At 30.9% G+C, this 15,220-nt stretch overlaps 1 protein-coding gene across 1 annotated transcript; it reads left to right on the forward strand.

The window, feature by feature from the left end:
• The first annotated feature begins 505 nt into the window (after positions 1-505).
• On the forward strand, positions 506-9,908 carry LOC107444536 (endothelial lipase). Its single transcript, XM_087161619.1, has 7 exons — positions 506-857; positions 2,185-2,471; positions 4,454-4,603; positions 5,640-5,748; positions 5,906-6,022; positions 7,882-7,986; positions 9,467-9,908. Exons 1-7 carry the CDS (start codon positions 743-745, stop codon positions 9,847-9,849), a joined length of 1,266 nt encoding a protein of 421 aa, XP_087017745.1. The 5' UTR covers positions 506-742; the 3' UTR covers positions 9,850-9,908.
• The last annotated feature ends 5,312 nt before the right edge of the window (positions 9,909-15,220 follow it).

Here is a 15,220-nt window from a genome sequence, read left to right on the forward strand (position 1 = left end):
ATCACTGGGTAGTGTTCCTTCACTGGTTGGTTTACCCTAGTTAACTAATTGTAAATAACAAATATTTAACTAACACAATGATGAATGTTCGATTAACCATAAAAAAATATTAATTATCGGTGAATGACATAATTTTTGCTAACTGTGAATAACAAATACTTAACTAACTGTGAATAACAAATACTTAACTAACTCCGAATAACAAATATTTAGCTAATACTTTACAAATATTACTTAGTTTAAAAACGAATATTTTACCAATCGCAATGAATATAGAAATAAAAATATTGAAAAGTTACCAGTATTTAAAGACGAACTTTTTCTGATTTGATGCGTAATTGTTATTAAATATCATAAGTTAATCGTAATCAAGAAAGCAATTTAAAAAAGTGACTGGCGTTTTATTATTAATATTTGTTCTATTCTCAATTACCAAACAGTTTCCGAAGATACTTTTATTATTTCCAAAAATAAATAAATATGTATTCACGTAGAATTAAAAACTGATTCGTTTTTGTAGTAATTCGGAACTTTCTTTTTTTCCTTCCTAAGCAAAAGTGAAATAAAAATTATAAACAAAAATTATCGAAGAACTAGTTTATATTCATTATCAAACTTTGAAATCGAAGAAAAGGAAAGAAGATCAGCTACACCTGACAAAATATGATGTGTCATTAATTCTTTTTCCTCGTCCATTGAAATGACGTTTTTGAAATGTTGATATTTCGTTTGGAAAAAAAATATGCTGCACAGAATGAAGTATATCATAGCAATTTGTGCTATTTTGAGTTCTGCGTTGATAGTTATTTTTTCTGAACTGGATTACTTTTATCTGTTTTCTACGGATCCACTAAATGGTAGGTAGATTTTGATTTTTAGCGAATATAGAAGCATTCATAAGGTAATTTTTTTTCACTAATTTTATGTTAAAATATATTTTTAGGTATTGGGGTTGATTTATAAAAAGCATTTAATTTAACACATTACCTAAATTTAATTTAACTTTATGACAATTTTTTTGGGAGAAGAGATTTTTTATAATTTTAACTACCGTAAAAGACTATAAACTTGAACTTCTGTGCCGACGGAATATATAAATTCCTTGTATAAATACAAATAAACCGTACGAAATATGATCAAACGAGCGTTATAATTTAACTACCGTAAAAGACTATAAACTTGAACTTCTGTGCCGATGGAATATATAAATTCCGTGCATAAATACAAATAAACCGTACGAAATATGATCAAACGTACGTTATAATTTAACTACCGTAAAAGACTATAAACTTGAACTTCTGTGCCGATGGAATATATAAATTCCGTGCATAAATACAAATAAACCGTACGAAATATGATCAAACGTACGTTATAATTTAACTACCGTAAAAGACTATAAACTTGAACTTCTGTGCGAAGGAATATATAAATTCCGTGTATAAATACAAATAAACCGTAAGATCAAACGAACGAACGCGAGGCAGTGGTAACTCTGGCGATAGAGCACTCGCCTCCCAATGCAATGCCCTGGGTTCGAATCCCACGGTTAGCAGGTTGATACGAATTCCACATCCGGCTCGCACCACCGGTCTCGATTATTAAAATATCTTTAATAATCGACGGGTTATGGGTTAAAATCCTCTTTGCCATCGGGTTAACCGTGGGAGTTTTTTGTGGTTTTCCTCTGCATGTATCGCAAATAGGGGTTAGTTCTATCGAAAAGTCCTTTACAAAAGCTAGTTTTCTCTGTTGCTCAATCCAGAAGGTGGGTTCTTCTTGGTTGATTTCAAAATTACAAGGCTACGGAGTTGAGCATTAATAGTAGTTAACTCGAAATTTTGCCATGTGTTCATCGACTGTTATAAAATAAAATAAAATGAACGAACGCATAGAGTACAAGAAAAAATAGCACCCCTGTAACAGATTCTCTTCTTGGCCCCGTGGAATTCTATCGAAGTTAACTGAATCTTTAAATTCTATTCGATGTTTTAAGTGGTAGGGTGCAAATATTTGGCGTACTAATAAAAAGATTTTTTTTTGTTTGGTCCAAGGAATAAAAAGGTTCTGTTAGCTACTCTAAGTAACAGACTAAGGAACTAAACTAAGTATTAGTACTTATGAATTTGTTAAAAATTTATACATATTTATCAAAGATAAATTTTTAAAAAATGTTCTAATTCTTAGATATCTCAATATCTACGAAGAAACTAATTGAGGACATCAACAACTTCAGTCAAAACTTTAAAGAGAGATTTAGAAAATTGAAAAGATTCATCAGTGAAAATCGAAATAAGGTGGATAACCTTGATGTCTCTTACTATCTGTTCACATACATGAACCCAAAGGAGCCATATCACCTGAAAACTACCCAAGATTCTTGGATCCAGAGTAATCTTGATCCAAAACATCCAACGATATTCCTTATACATGGCTTTGAAACTGAAATCAACATACAAAATGGTACTTATACAGTAAGTAATGCCTTAAAAGATTTTCATTTACTTTTTTGTTTCTTAATTTAGTAATTTATTTACTCTTGCTTGTTTTTTCCCTCATTTTCCCGAGTTCTTTAAAACAGTTCAACCTTACACTGGATGTCCCAAGTGACGGTTGCAAATATCAATTAGAGAAAAGACGGAGACAAAAATGAACCATTTGTTGCATTCTTCCTTGGTAAATAGGTTTATTCTCATCAAGTTCTTAAGTTAGTTGCGAAGTTCATCAAGAGATGGAGCCAATAGCTATGAAACTAAACACATTTTTTTTTTTTGCAACACATCAGACCATTCCAATTGAAATATTTACACGGGTGTTTGTGGATATCGTCCTAACAGGTTACGCCATGTTGTTCCTGCAAATGGTGGTTATTTTAAAAGCATTGTTTTCTAATTTTTTTAGTTATCAGCACCATCTGTTGGCTGATTTTGTAATGAGTTTTGAAACTAGGTGGTAATAAAATTTCTTCTCCTAAGCAGGTCATATAAAATCCTTCAATTTTATCTTTTTTTACTAATTTTTCAAATCGTTGGTTACTTTTGGGATATCCGGTAAAGTTTATATTTGTTTCTAACAACTGATCCTTAAAAGCACATCACTTGCAGAATTTGATACATCAAGGAGGCAATATAATGATAAGCCACGTTTAAAAGTGTTCTCTAGAGCGTTATTAAGATTATTAATGAGTAAAAACTTCCATGATTTAAAGGCAGACAGATATTTCTACGCATTGTACAGTCACCCAATTTCGGAAACTTGTAAGGTACCTATCTGGAAACAATAATAAGGGGTGGTTGTAATGTAAAAATTTCGTCTTTGTGAAAAGTGTGACTTAACATGATATTTCCCCAAACCCTTCATATCGATATTGAAAAATATTTATAAGAAAGCTATACTAATACTTTAGGTTTTTAAGAAAATTATAACGTTTCGAAAAAATTATACTTGCCGAGTATTTGCTATGCCGAATATTTATTAAATTTTGTCTGCGTGCGAATTATTTTCTTCAAAACTACCGATTAACTTTTCTAATTAGTGGCTCATGCATTTTTCACATAATTTCACAATCTATAAATTGGTTTATAATTCAAATCAGAATTTTAATTGGATCTTTTTTTTAATTTAAGCTAAATAAATTTATTGCTTAGAAAACATTTTTTACAATTACAATTGTGCCAAAAATTATATTCTTAAGATACACGTGAAATTTTTTCCGTCTGCAACATTTGCTTTTTCTGGATTTCATTAGGAATTTAAAATTGATTCTAGAAAAGTCATACCATAGTTTCAACAATTGCTAATAATTATTAAACTGCTTTAATAAATGCACCAAAGCATTAGTCAGATACATTTTGACAGTACAAAAATGTTTAAATAAATAAGCATTTATTTATTAGTTACACGGATTGTTTACCAAAAATTAATGAAAACTCGAGACAATTATCACAGTTGGCGTTCAGTATTTATTATTTTTATTTGCTTATATATCTTTTGGTATAACAATATTAAAATATTATTTCATTTTTGTAATACGTGTACATAAATGTATCAAAAATTTATACTTAAAAGATGAAGAAACAAAAATGCAATCAAATATTAATGAATCAATACTGAGGGAAAAGATGGCACTGAAAACACTAAACTCCATCTTATTGCCTAATAAACTTGGAGATGTTTCTAACAATGGTCTTTCAACTCCTTTTTTTCCTACAGCAATCGAACAGGATTTGGTGCTTTCAATCCCGTTTTCCTCAGCAGTAATTCGTCAGATTTCGATTGAGATTTTGTTTCGACCCCTATGATGTATAATTTTATGTCTTCATGTTTGATTAGGATTTTAAATTTACATTTTATGGGTGGTTTTCACTTTGACACAAAAATCTTCAAATTTTGAGAATTAGAATTTGAGAGTTTCCATTTATAAGATTTGTTTGAGCATGAAACTTTATTCTTTCAGAAGATGAAGGATAATATTCTTAATAGATCTGTCTACCGGAATGTCTTCCTCATGGATTATTCAAAGTATTCTTCAGGTTTATTCTCGGAAACGGCGAAAATGAGTTTTTTAGTATCTCAGAACTTAGCCAATTTCATTCACTTTCTTATGGTAAGTATAAAAATGCCAACAGGTATTTTCTCTGACTGCACGATAAAAAAAAATTTTCAACTTTGTGTTGCAGTAGAACTTTAAATGCTTCCAAATTTTCCTGTCCGCTACGTCATCCTTACGCAAATTTACTTTATTACTAGATCAGAGAGAAAATCGTCAACACGAGAAAAAATTTACAGTGCGTTTCATCAAAATTAAATCCCAATTTTTTTTCAACAACATTTCTGAATGTTTTACCTGACAATTTTTAGCTGACTTTATCCCTCGGTGCAAGAAATAGTCTATGCTCAATAATGATGTGCCATTCCCTGCAGAGGATCAAAATTGTGATGGCATGTCTTCGGATGATCCTCAGGGATGTTTCCCAGACCGTCACCAATAGCCCATTGTGCAGCTCTAGTGCGACGTAAATGAACAACAAGAACAACATATCCGTACCATCTCCCTTCTAACATGGCGGGGCCTCCCTGGCGGAGCGGTATTGCCCACCAAACGCTGTGCAAATCGTGGAGTTATCGGGTTCGAATCCCGCTGTTACCTTGGATGTATCTTCGTGCTGTCCTTCTTATTATGCTATCTGTCCTTCTATTTGACAAAGGCATATAAGCCTGAATTGAGCACACAAGCCTGCAAATGTATGTGATTCCAATAATAAAACTGTCCTTTCTCACAAATCGTAACGTCATTTTTGACCAATAGCGTGATCTGGCCGCTTTGAAATTTAATCGACCGTGTATCGGAGATCTTACTTATAAGACAAACATAAACATTCAAACCTAAACAATTAAGAGGCTCCATGCCGTTTACGCTCTGCATTAACACTAAACTTGCTTAATTAAGTTAAACACTCAAACAAAACGACAAATACATAAATATAGGGATGATCTTATTACGAAGCAGAAAAATTACTATAAAAGAAACAATCGTCTAATTTTTCTGATTAGACAATCAATAAGTACTTAATTAAGCAACTGGTTCATTAACAATGCAATGTAGTCTAATTTTTAAAAAAAATTACCGTTTTTATTTCCAGAAAAATGCCAGTATGACGGCTGATCAGTTTCATCTTGTGGGTGCAAGTCTCGGTGGTGAAGTGGCTGCAAACGCCGCATCTCTTGTACCTGGTTTAGGAAGATTAACAGGTTAAATGTAGTATTCAATTACAAACTATTATTAATTATCATTATTAAAGCGATGATTGTTTTTGCGCAATTTTAATTGAATTAAAATAAAACTAACAGTTTTTAAGCAGCATTTTTTATTGAACATTAATTATAAATGTTAACTTTCTTATTTCAGGATTAGATCCAGCTGGACCGATTTTTGAACTTTTGCCTTTAAATTACCGAATCAGTTCTGATGATGCCCAATTTGTTGACGTTATACATACAAGCTCGATTGCACCCTTTCCTAAAGGTTAGTATTTATTGTTTGAAATATTTTGACTTGCTGTTCAATAAGTACTTTTATTGAGGGTCTGTTCAGATAAGCGAATGAAACAAATTTAAAATGTCTTAAAATACTTCCTTTTGAAGTTAATATCCATACATCAAAGCGTACAGTACAGCCTAGTTCTTCCGATATTTTAATATTTATGTGATAACTAGTTGAGCAAACAAAATTATCGAATTATTCTTAAAACTTATACAAAACACTATTTTTTTTCATTAATTTTTTATATTGGCCTATAGTTGAGATTAAAATCAACAGCTAAGCAGATCTATGTTGTATATGACGAGTTCTAATTCAAAAAGATCTAAATGCCGAAAAGTTTTGTGAATCGATGACGTCATGAATTAAATATCTCGCATGAGTCTATGTGTCCGACTCTGAGTTATGCAAAAGGATCTTACTCTCATCGATTCCAACATTTAAAAGGATCTGACACAAATTGATACAAACATTCAAAAATGTCTGACTCATTGGTGCATTGTTTCACATCGGTCCAAGCTTACTTTGATCCAAACATTTAAAAATGCCTTATTCACATGATTTCAAATATTTGAAAGGGTCTAATTCCCGTTTTCAAGCACTAAAAATGTCTAAAACATACACTAGTTCAAATATTCAAAATTTATTTTAATTAGCATATGTCTCAACATTTAAAACGGACTCATATCAAATCATAGCATTCTAAAGGTCTTAATTCACAATGATACACATATTCAAGGTGTATCTTACTCCCTTTTGTCCAAACATTCAAAAAGATCCTGACTCGCATTGACACAATTTAAAGTATTCTTATTTAAATCAGTTCAAGCATTTAAAAGGGTTTTTACTCGCGTTGATTTAAGCATTTGAAATGATCGGACTCCCATAAGTCCAAACATTTAAAGGAATTTAATCCTCACTGGCTCGTCCAGCAGTGGACTGATCGTTAAGACACGGTTCCCAGCAGATCACCGAAGTCAAGCATGACCGGCTACGGTCAGTGTGCGTGTGGGTGATCACTTGAATCTTTCTGAGTAGGGTCCGAGGGTGTGCGGTATGGGTCCTCGTTAAACTGTTCTACCGTAAAGTGCTCGACTTCGCGTGCAGGTCGTCGGGCTACCGAAGCGGGGGTGCCATCCCCTCTGCAGAGGATCAAAATTGCGATGGCATGTCTTCGGATCATCCTCAGGGATGTTTCCCAGACGGTCGCCAATAGCCCATTGTGCAGCTCTAGTGCGACGTAAATGAACAACAAGAACAACAACAGCCTCACTGGTTCAAACATTTAAAATTATCTGACTCACATAAGTCCAAACATTTAAAGGGATTTAATTCACACTGGTTCAAACATTCAAAATGATCTCTCCCATAAGTCCAAACATTTAAAAGGGTCAATTCAATCAGGAAAAATGTAGCCGAATCAGTAGGCGTTGCTGTTGCTCAAAATGGTGAGCTTGAACTAAATAACTTTTTGGATTTGAGCCCACTGGAAATAAAAATTCCTCAATCTTTCGTTTTTATAAATCGTACCTGAAATCGCTTTTTTTTTTCGCTTATGCTTCTTTAAATTACTATTCTTCAATTATTCGAACAAGCTATTCTCTGAAACAATTTCCGTCTAAGAAACTATTAAATGTATAAGTATAAGAATACAAATTCACCGTGCACGTGCAAACTCTTATAACGTGGCTTTTAATTTATGACATGAAGAAATATTGGTCTATAATTTCATGCAAGTAACTGTTTGAGCATTTTTTATGAAAGTACTCAACATCACACCCCCTTGCTGTGATTGTTTCATACTTTTTACGCAATATTTGTATAACCTTATTTTTATGTAACAGGTATTGGTATTTCTTATCCTGCTGGAGATATGGATTTTTATCCTAATGGAGGACAGTATCAGCCAGGTTGTGGAGATTCTAATAAAATTTCAGGAACCAGGAACAGTAAGTAACTTTCTTAAAATTGTAAATTTATTTAAACATATTACTTGCTAGCTGACAGTAATTGCAAAAAAAAAAGAATGAAAAAATATCTGTAAAGTAACGTAAATTAAAAAATATTAAATATGTGCAGGAAAGACCTAGTGAACAAATGTGCAACTATATCACGGTGGACCCAGAAATGGAAACATATCAAGTCTAAAAATATTTGTGGTGAAAGTCAGGCACTCGGATGTATTATAGTGTTGAGTCGAGTTTCGGCACAGCTTTTGAAGTTGGAATTTGTTATTATTTTATCAGATTTTTTTTTAATGGTGGGCACTTGGAACTATTGTCCACTGGCCACAGAAAGTGCCAGAACTGCTAACTCTTTTTTCGTTAGCCAGTGGGAGAAGCCACGGCTGTGGAGCAGTGTCGCCCACATCCCACTACCACACAAAGGAGAAAGGACATAGAACATAGATAGAGAGAAAGAAACATACATGCCTTTCCCGGGATTCGAAGCCAAAACCTTTCTGGTGCAAGTACAGTTCCCTGTGCCCCCTACACAGGCCGGTCGGCTCATCAGAAAAACTTCCATTAAGGATTTTTTCTTAATCTAGTTAGTGTATAAGTAATATTTCTGGAGCAATCAAAGACTGTGATCAGAAATTCTTTACGGTTTCGTTTAAAAAGTCTAAATCTATTCACACTGTAAGAAATTGGTTCACAAATATCACAAAACTTACTTCGTTTTTGACGAAACCGTTTCCTGGTATATGCTCCGAGAGAATTTTTTGCCAAAGTGGCGAAAGAACTATCGTCACTTCTTCGAAGAAACGATAACTTCGTAAATATTAAAGAATATTTCATCATTCTATTTCTTACCAAAAAAATTACCTAACTTTTTTAATAATCCTTTTATCTTAGGCACCATATAAATGGATCAATATCACCCTAGCAGTACAAGAAAAGACAGATGGAACCTTAGAGGAGTAACCCTATTCCTACTCTAAGGATGGAACCGAGAGACAAATTGCGCCCATGCCCGAAGCTGCATTCGACACCGGTATCTTCCTAGTACGTGGGCCAACTCCGCTACCATCACAGTCAGCTTATTCGTTACTTTTATTTCAGCTTCTATATAGTCACCAGTCTTGTTTCGTTATTCTATTTTAAAATCTCTCGCAATGCACTACGATGAGGCTTCGATTTGAAGTAACACTTTCGTCATATATTTGAGAGTTCACGTTACGTCACAAATCGCGTCATTTCGAAACGAAATGATTCTCAAAATTGACGAAATACTGCCCAAGGATTGTTAAATCGTCAAAAGTGAAAGTCTTGTTTCTGGGAGTACACTGTGTTTGCATCGGCATTTCATTCGCATGCTTTGTTTTATTCGTTTAATGCTTCCTTTCATCCAATTTTTCAGGCGTACCTTGTATTATTACAACTGACAAAAATTTATTAGATAGCTAATTTTATTTTTTTTTATTTCTAGAAAACGATGTATTGACGATTGCCAGATGCAACCAAGATAGAGCAATATCGTTATTCATTGAATCCATTTGCTCGATGAAATGTCAATTCATTGGTGTAAAATGTAAGAGCTACGATGAATTTGAAAAAGGTCATTGTACCCCTGAAAACTCCGATACTGCGAAGATGGGGTATTTCGCTCAAGAGAGGGAGGCTCTGCCATCTTTTCGAACGAAAAAGAATTTTCACAAAGGAAGTTTTTACTTAGCAACTAATTCTGAATATCCTTTTTGTACAAAATATACTGTAACAAATAAGAAGAGTAATAGTTTTAATTTTAAAAATAGCCCCTCAACTACTCATCTTATGATCATTTCTTTTGTTTTAATTGTGCTTTATGGCTAATCATGAATTCATATTGAATGTACATTGAACTTAATAGTAAATCAACTTATTAATTTTTATTATGATTCATTATTTGAAAATTTTCGATTTGAAAGTGATTATGCATTGCAAAATTACGCATTTTTAACTACATTTTGACGTTTCGGGATCTAGAGCAACTGTGATAATATTATATCATGTGAGCAAAATTATTATATTACGTAAGGGTAAAATGAGTGAGAATCAGCATATATATATATATATATATATATATATATATATATATATATATATATATATATATATATATATATATATATATATATATATATATATATATATATATATATATATATATATATATATATATATATATGTTCAAAATGAAGAATAAAACAAAGAAAAATAATAGACATATGAAGAAAAAAAAAGGGGGGGGGGAATAATAAGTAAAAAAATAACAAACAACAGTTTAAAAAAAAAAAAAAAAGGCAATGAAACTTAATGTTTTTCTTAACTTTCTTTGTGTTTTCTTGTATTTATTTATTATATATATATATATATATATATATATATATATATATATATATATATATATATATATATATATATATATATATATATATATATATATATATATATATATATATATATATATTATACCCCGATTATACACTAGCTCCAATTTGTCCTCAAGATTTTCTTGGTTTTGAGAATTCTCTTCATTTTTATCTTCACTTTCATATTCATTTACTGAAAGACGTTGATTTTGAAAAAAAATTCTATACGCTATCAGATATTACATTGTACGTTTATAATAGAATTCTTTACACTTTTGTACATAGATTTTGTAAAATGTTAGGGATGTTTTGAAATAAAAGCTAAGTTTGAATATGCTGTTTTTCTAAAGCTTTAAGTAAGAAAGGGCTTAGAATTTTTCCTCAAAAGTTCAAGATCAAAAAATAATTTTAGTTTTGCTTCAATGTCTTTTTGAATTTTTTTTAACATTTTAGTTCAAAACACTGGTAATCACATTGTTGATCAAGAACAAGATTATTTTAAAATTTATACAAAACAATTTGTTGTAGATCTGTTAGCGTGACGTTAAAATTTCCGTTTACAGCCCAAATTTGCCCTCATTTTGAAAAAAAATTCTATAAACTTTTAAACTTTACTTTAAGTTTATAATTTTACGACACCTGCTTACAAAACATAAATTAAAATTTTCAATAAATCTTTAAAAAAAATGTGCCAAAACAGTCAGACAGCTTAGCAAAAACTTCCATTTTTTCATTAAAAAAAGTTGTGCGTTTAACCTTTAGTTGCGTTAATCTTGAATATTGCATTAATCTTAAATTTAGTTTAATTAATCAATTAAATTGAACAATTGATCTATCCAATTCAATAAATTGGACTTATTTTTAAATCTTTGTACGAGTTGAGCTTTAAATAGTATTTTAAGTCCAATTCAATTGATCTAATCTGTTCAACTCAATTCATTGTTCTATAAAGTCAATTTAATTGATCCTTAATTTTCAAACAAATGAAATGTAAAAGGATTGTTGAATTTTAAACATAGTTCTGCAAGAAAAAAAATGGAAGGGATTTTGAATTGTTGCATGAGTTGAATTGTTGCATGCTTTAAATTCAATTTTAAGTTAAGTTCAATTGATCTATTAAATTATTTGGTCTATAAAATCCATTTAATTGATACTCAAATTCAATTCTGATGATTCTAAAATTCCATATTTTTGATTCTTAATCAAATAAAATGTAAAAGGGTTATTTAATAACGTTTTGACTTAATCAGCAGTTTCGAAGAATTTTTTGGATGTAATTCTTCAAAATAAAGTCGGGAGGACTATAAAACAGTTTTTATATCGTTGAAAGTTACATAAATTTTAATATTTTAGTTAATTAAATTCATTTGAAGTAAATAACAAACAAAATCTATGATCTCTGTTAAAAAAATTCGTAGACAAACGTAATAAAATTATCTCAGTTCTTTTTTTCCATTATGATGTGAAATAAGTGTGCTATTTTGTGACATAAGCCTGAAAATTATCTAGAACTTTCCATCTTCCATTGTCATGGTAACATTAATTTTGCTTACACCATTCTAAGAATAGAAATCTCTTAACTCCATTGATATAATTCATTTTCTCACTTATGCAATCGGGTTTTATGACCTTTTAAAAGAGTACCGGAGTTTTATAACTTTCCATAGTGGTTGAGAAATGGTCAAGCAAAGCAAAATTCATGCCGCTGTAGCCAACCTTGGCGTTTCAGTTGTATCATTTTTATGTGCAATTGCGTAGGAATCACAAATGTCTGCACTTCATGATTCACGGGTCATTAAAATTAAGTTCATATAGGGTTTTATTTGAATAAGCGAGTCTCGGTTTTCGTAAGAACATTTCATAAACAATAGAATAAGAGCAATAAACCGTGGATTAAATTTATTATTCTACTTTAGTTGCTTGCAAAGTAAAAATATTTTACTACTCTAAATTTTTTTAAATAGTTGAAAAAATATAAATTAAATAGAATCGAAATTTAACGAAACAAAAATAGAAAAATAAGACAAACAAAGTTGTAAGAAGCAATTACAGGTATATTTTTAAAAAAATTTATCCTCTGCGCTATACTACAATAGAAACAGAAAAAAGACAAACAAATAAAGTTGTCAGAAATAATTACAAAAACATTTTTACAAAATTCCTTTTTCCACTGCTTTACCCCAAATTATAGATTTTTAAGCTTTTATATTTATTTATAAGCAGATGCACTGAGTAGCCCATAATCCGATTCACTGATTTCCAAATTCGCCATTTTACTGTTTTACCAATTTCATCATTCATTGATTCGCATCATTTTCACCCTTGAATCATTCCTTCACTCACTCATTTAATCATTTAGTCTAAATGAAGACATCATTTGGCAATCCAAAAGAAATATATATATATTTTCATCATTCATATACCGTTAAAATAACCACTAAAATAATGAAAAAGTACACTAATAGCAAAATATAACAAACGCAACTAGCATTTGCGTATTATTCCTAGTCATATCAAGAGTCATTTTCACAACGAAAGGTCGGCAGCCATTTTCCAACTAGCCAGAGTGCTCATATTTTACCAAAAGCTCTGTGCTAAAAAACAATACAAATTTAATACATTTTATGAAAATACTTGAGGCTTCATTTTATTACACGATTGCTTAAATTAAAACTTTTCTAACTATATAAAGTCTTGTGTGCTTCGCAATAAGACTTAATTTGAACAACAAACATGGCAGATTCTGAGTAAAAAATTTATTTTTTAAAACCTAGAAGCTCCGTTCCGCGCTCGCTCCAATTACCAAACCCCGTGATTGCTTCTCATTCATCACTGTTTTTTTTCTATTCTTAAAATATCAATATATTTTTTTTTCTAAAAAAAAGATCATATTGTTTAAAAATATATATAACTACTAGTGGGCTGCGCCCCCTGCTCGCTAACGCTCGCCAATGCCCGAAAATTGCTACGCAATCTTATATGGTTTGCTTCGCTCGCTACTAACTTAGGTACATTGCAAATGCACAACATTCTAAGAATTCAAAACAATCATTCAGATCCATATAACAACTTTTTTTTTAAAAGAAATTACATATTTTTAGTAAATACTAAGTCATTAAAATGAGTTTGAATTCAAATAAATGACATGTATTTCGTTAAACGTATTAGAAATGTGCTATAGTATAAAATCTTAAAGCGTAACAGCACGACTGAGACTCATTTTTCAATGAATAACTAATAACAATAATAAAACAAATAAATTCGTGATATAAATCAAAAATTTTCAAATAAATTCGTGATATATAAATTAGTGAAAAAAAGCTCTTTCGACGAAATACTAAAATAGAGATCTATCGACAAAGACTAATAGTAGAGATTGCCTAGCTTAATAGTATGAGATTGCCGCAGCTGATAGGGTGAATTTCGGAAGAGATTACATTTGGTGAGAATGCTCTCTCTGGTTATTTCAGTATCCGTTTTTAAAAGTGCTATATGTTGAGCCACCTCAGCTAGATTTGGCATGTGACATTTTTTAGCGGCAATCATTGGTCGATTTTCTAGCGTTGCCATTCGGGGAGTTGTAATGAGGCTTTTTTTTCGCCGTGTATGTGAAATATATATATAAATTGCAATTTTATGTAAAACATTTTGTTAATACGTAAATCGTAACTAAATGAATGATTATCTGTGTTTGAAAAATGACACTGGGGAACGAATTTCTTGCCGCATTCATACAAATACTTGATCTCACCTTATGCGGGTGTGAAGATTTCAAATCTGAAATTAGTTTTACTCTTAAAGCTACAGATTTTTTGTAAAATGTTATTTTTAGTCGATTTGTTTTCTGTCGTATTGTACTGACAGCTGGATTCGTACTCACGTTCTCACGAACACAAGCACAACGTCCTGCCGATTTAAATTGTTACAACAAATTTAAAATTGTTGTGTATATATATATATATATATATATATATATATATATATATATACTCATAATTGTGCCCGTAGCGTCATATGATGACATTTATCGGCATGATTTCCTATGTGATTTTAATCCTGATGATGTCCCTTAACTCCTTTTGAAATTTGACACAACATTTATGTTCCCCCCTGTTTTAACTTGTATATTTAATTTCTTAACATTTTTAAACTTGAACACTTCGTCAAAAAATAGAGTAAAAATGTCATTTTTTAAGGAAAAATTGTCTTAGAGAGAGAAACTTATTCCAGAGTGGAAATTAGTGATACGAAAGTATGTAATATCCATTAAGAAATCTCATGCGACAGAAAACAAAATAAATAAATAAATTACCACACAAATTCCACAGTGTTATTAACAGTACTGGGGGGAAAAAATACGCTTACGTATATAGAATGTGTGACAAAATAAGTAGAAATAAATTAGAATAACTTACTTCATTAACGACACATAATTATCATCTTATATCTCTAAACATGGTTTTTACCTCTTTTGAATTACGTTAAAAATAATTTTAAAAATTTCAATCTAAATAGGGTAAACTAACCAGTGAAGGAACACTTATGCTTCACTTGCCTTTTAAAAAATCATAATAATTTCAAAATTCGCAATTTTAGTTAAATGACAGTGTCAACATATTTGTTAATATTTGCAAACTATGTAAAAAAAATTTAGAGAACTTGCATAATACTGTTTTAAAGTTTTGGAGGTTCAAATAACAAGTAGTAAGAAGACCCAGTGAAGGAACAGCTCTTTCCAGTGAATAAACACCCAGTAAAGGAACACTTAATTTTGGTTATTTTTTAATGCTCTTTATGAATTTATAAGCCATAAAAATATTTAAAAACAAGTC

This window comes from Parasteatoda tepidariorum, chromosome 4 (assembly GCF_982258835.1).
Source record: "Parasteatoda tepidariorum strain Cologne lab strain chromosome 4, Ptep-v5.0, whole genome shotgun sequence".
Classification (NCBI taxonomy): Eukaryota; Metazoa; Arthropoda; class Arachnida; order Araneae; family Theridiidae; genus Parasteatoda; species Parasteatoda tepidariorum.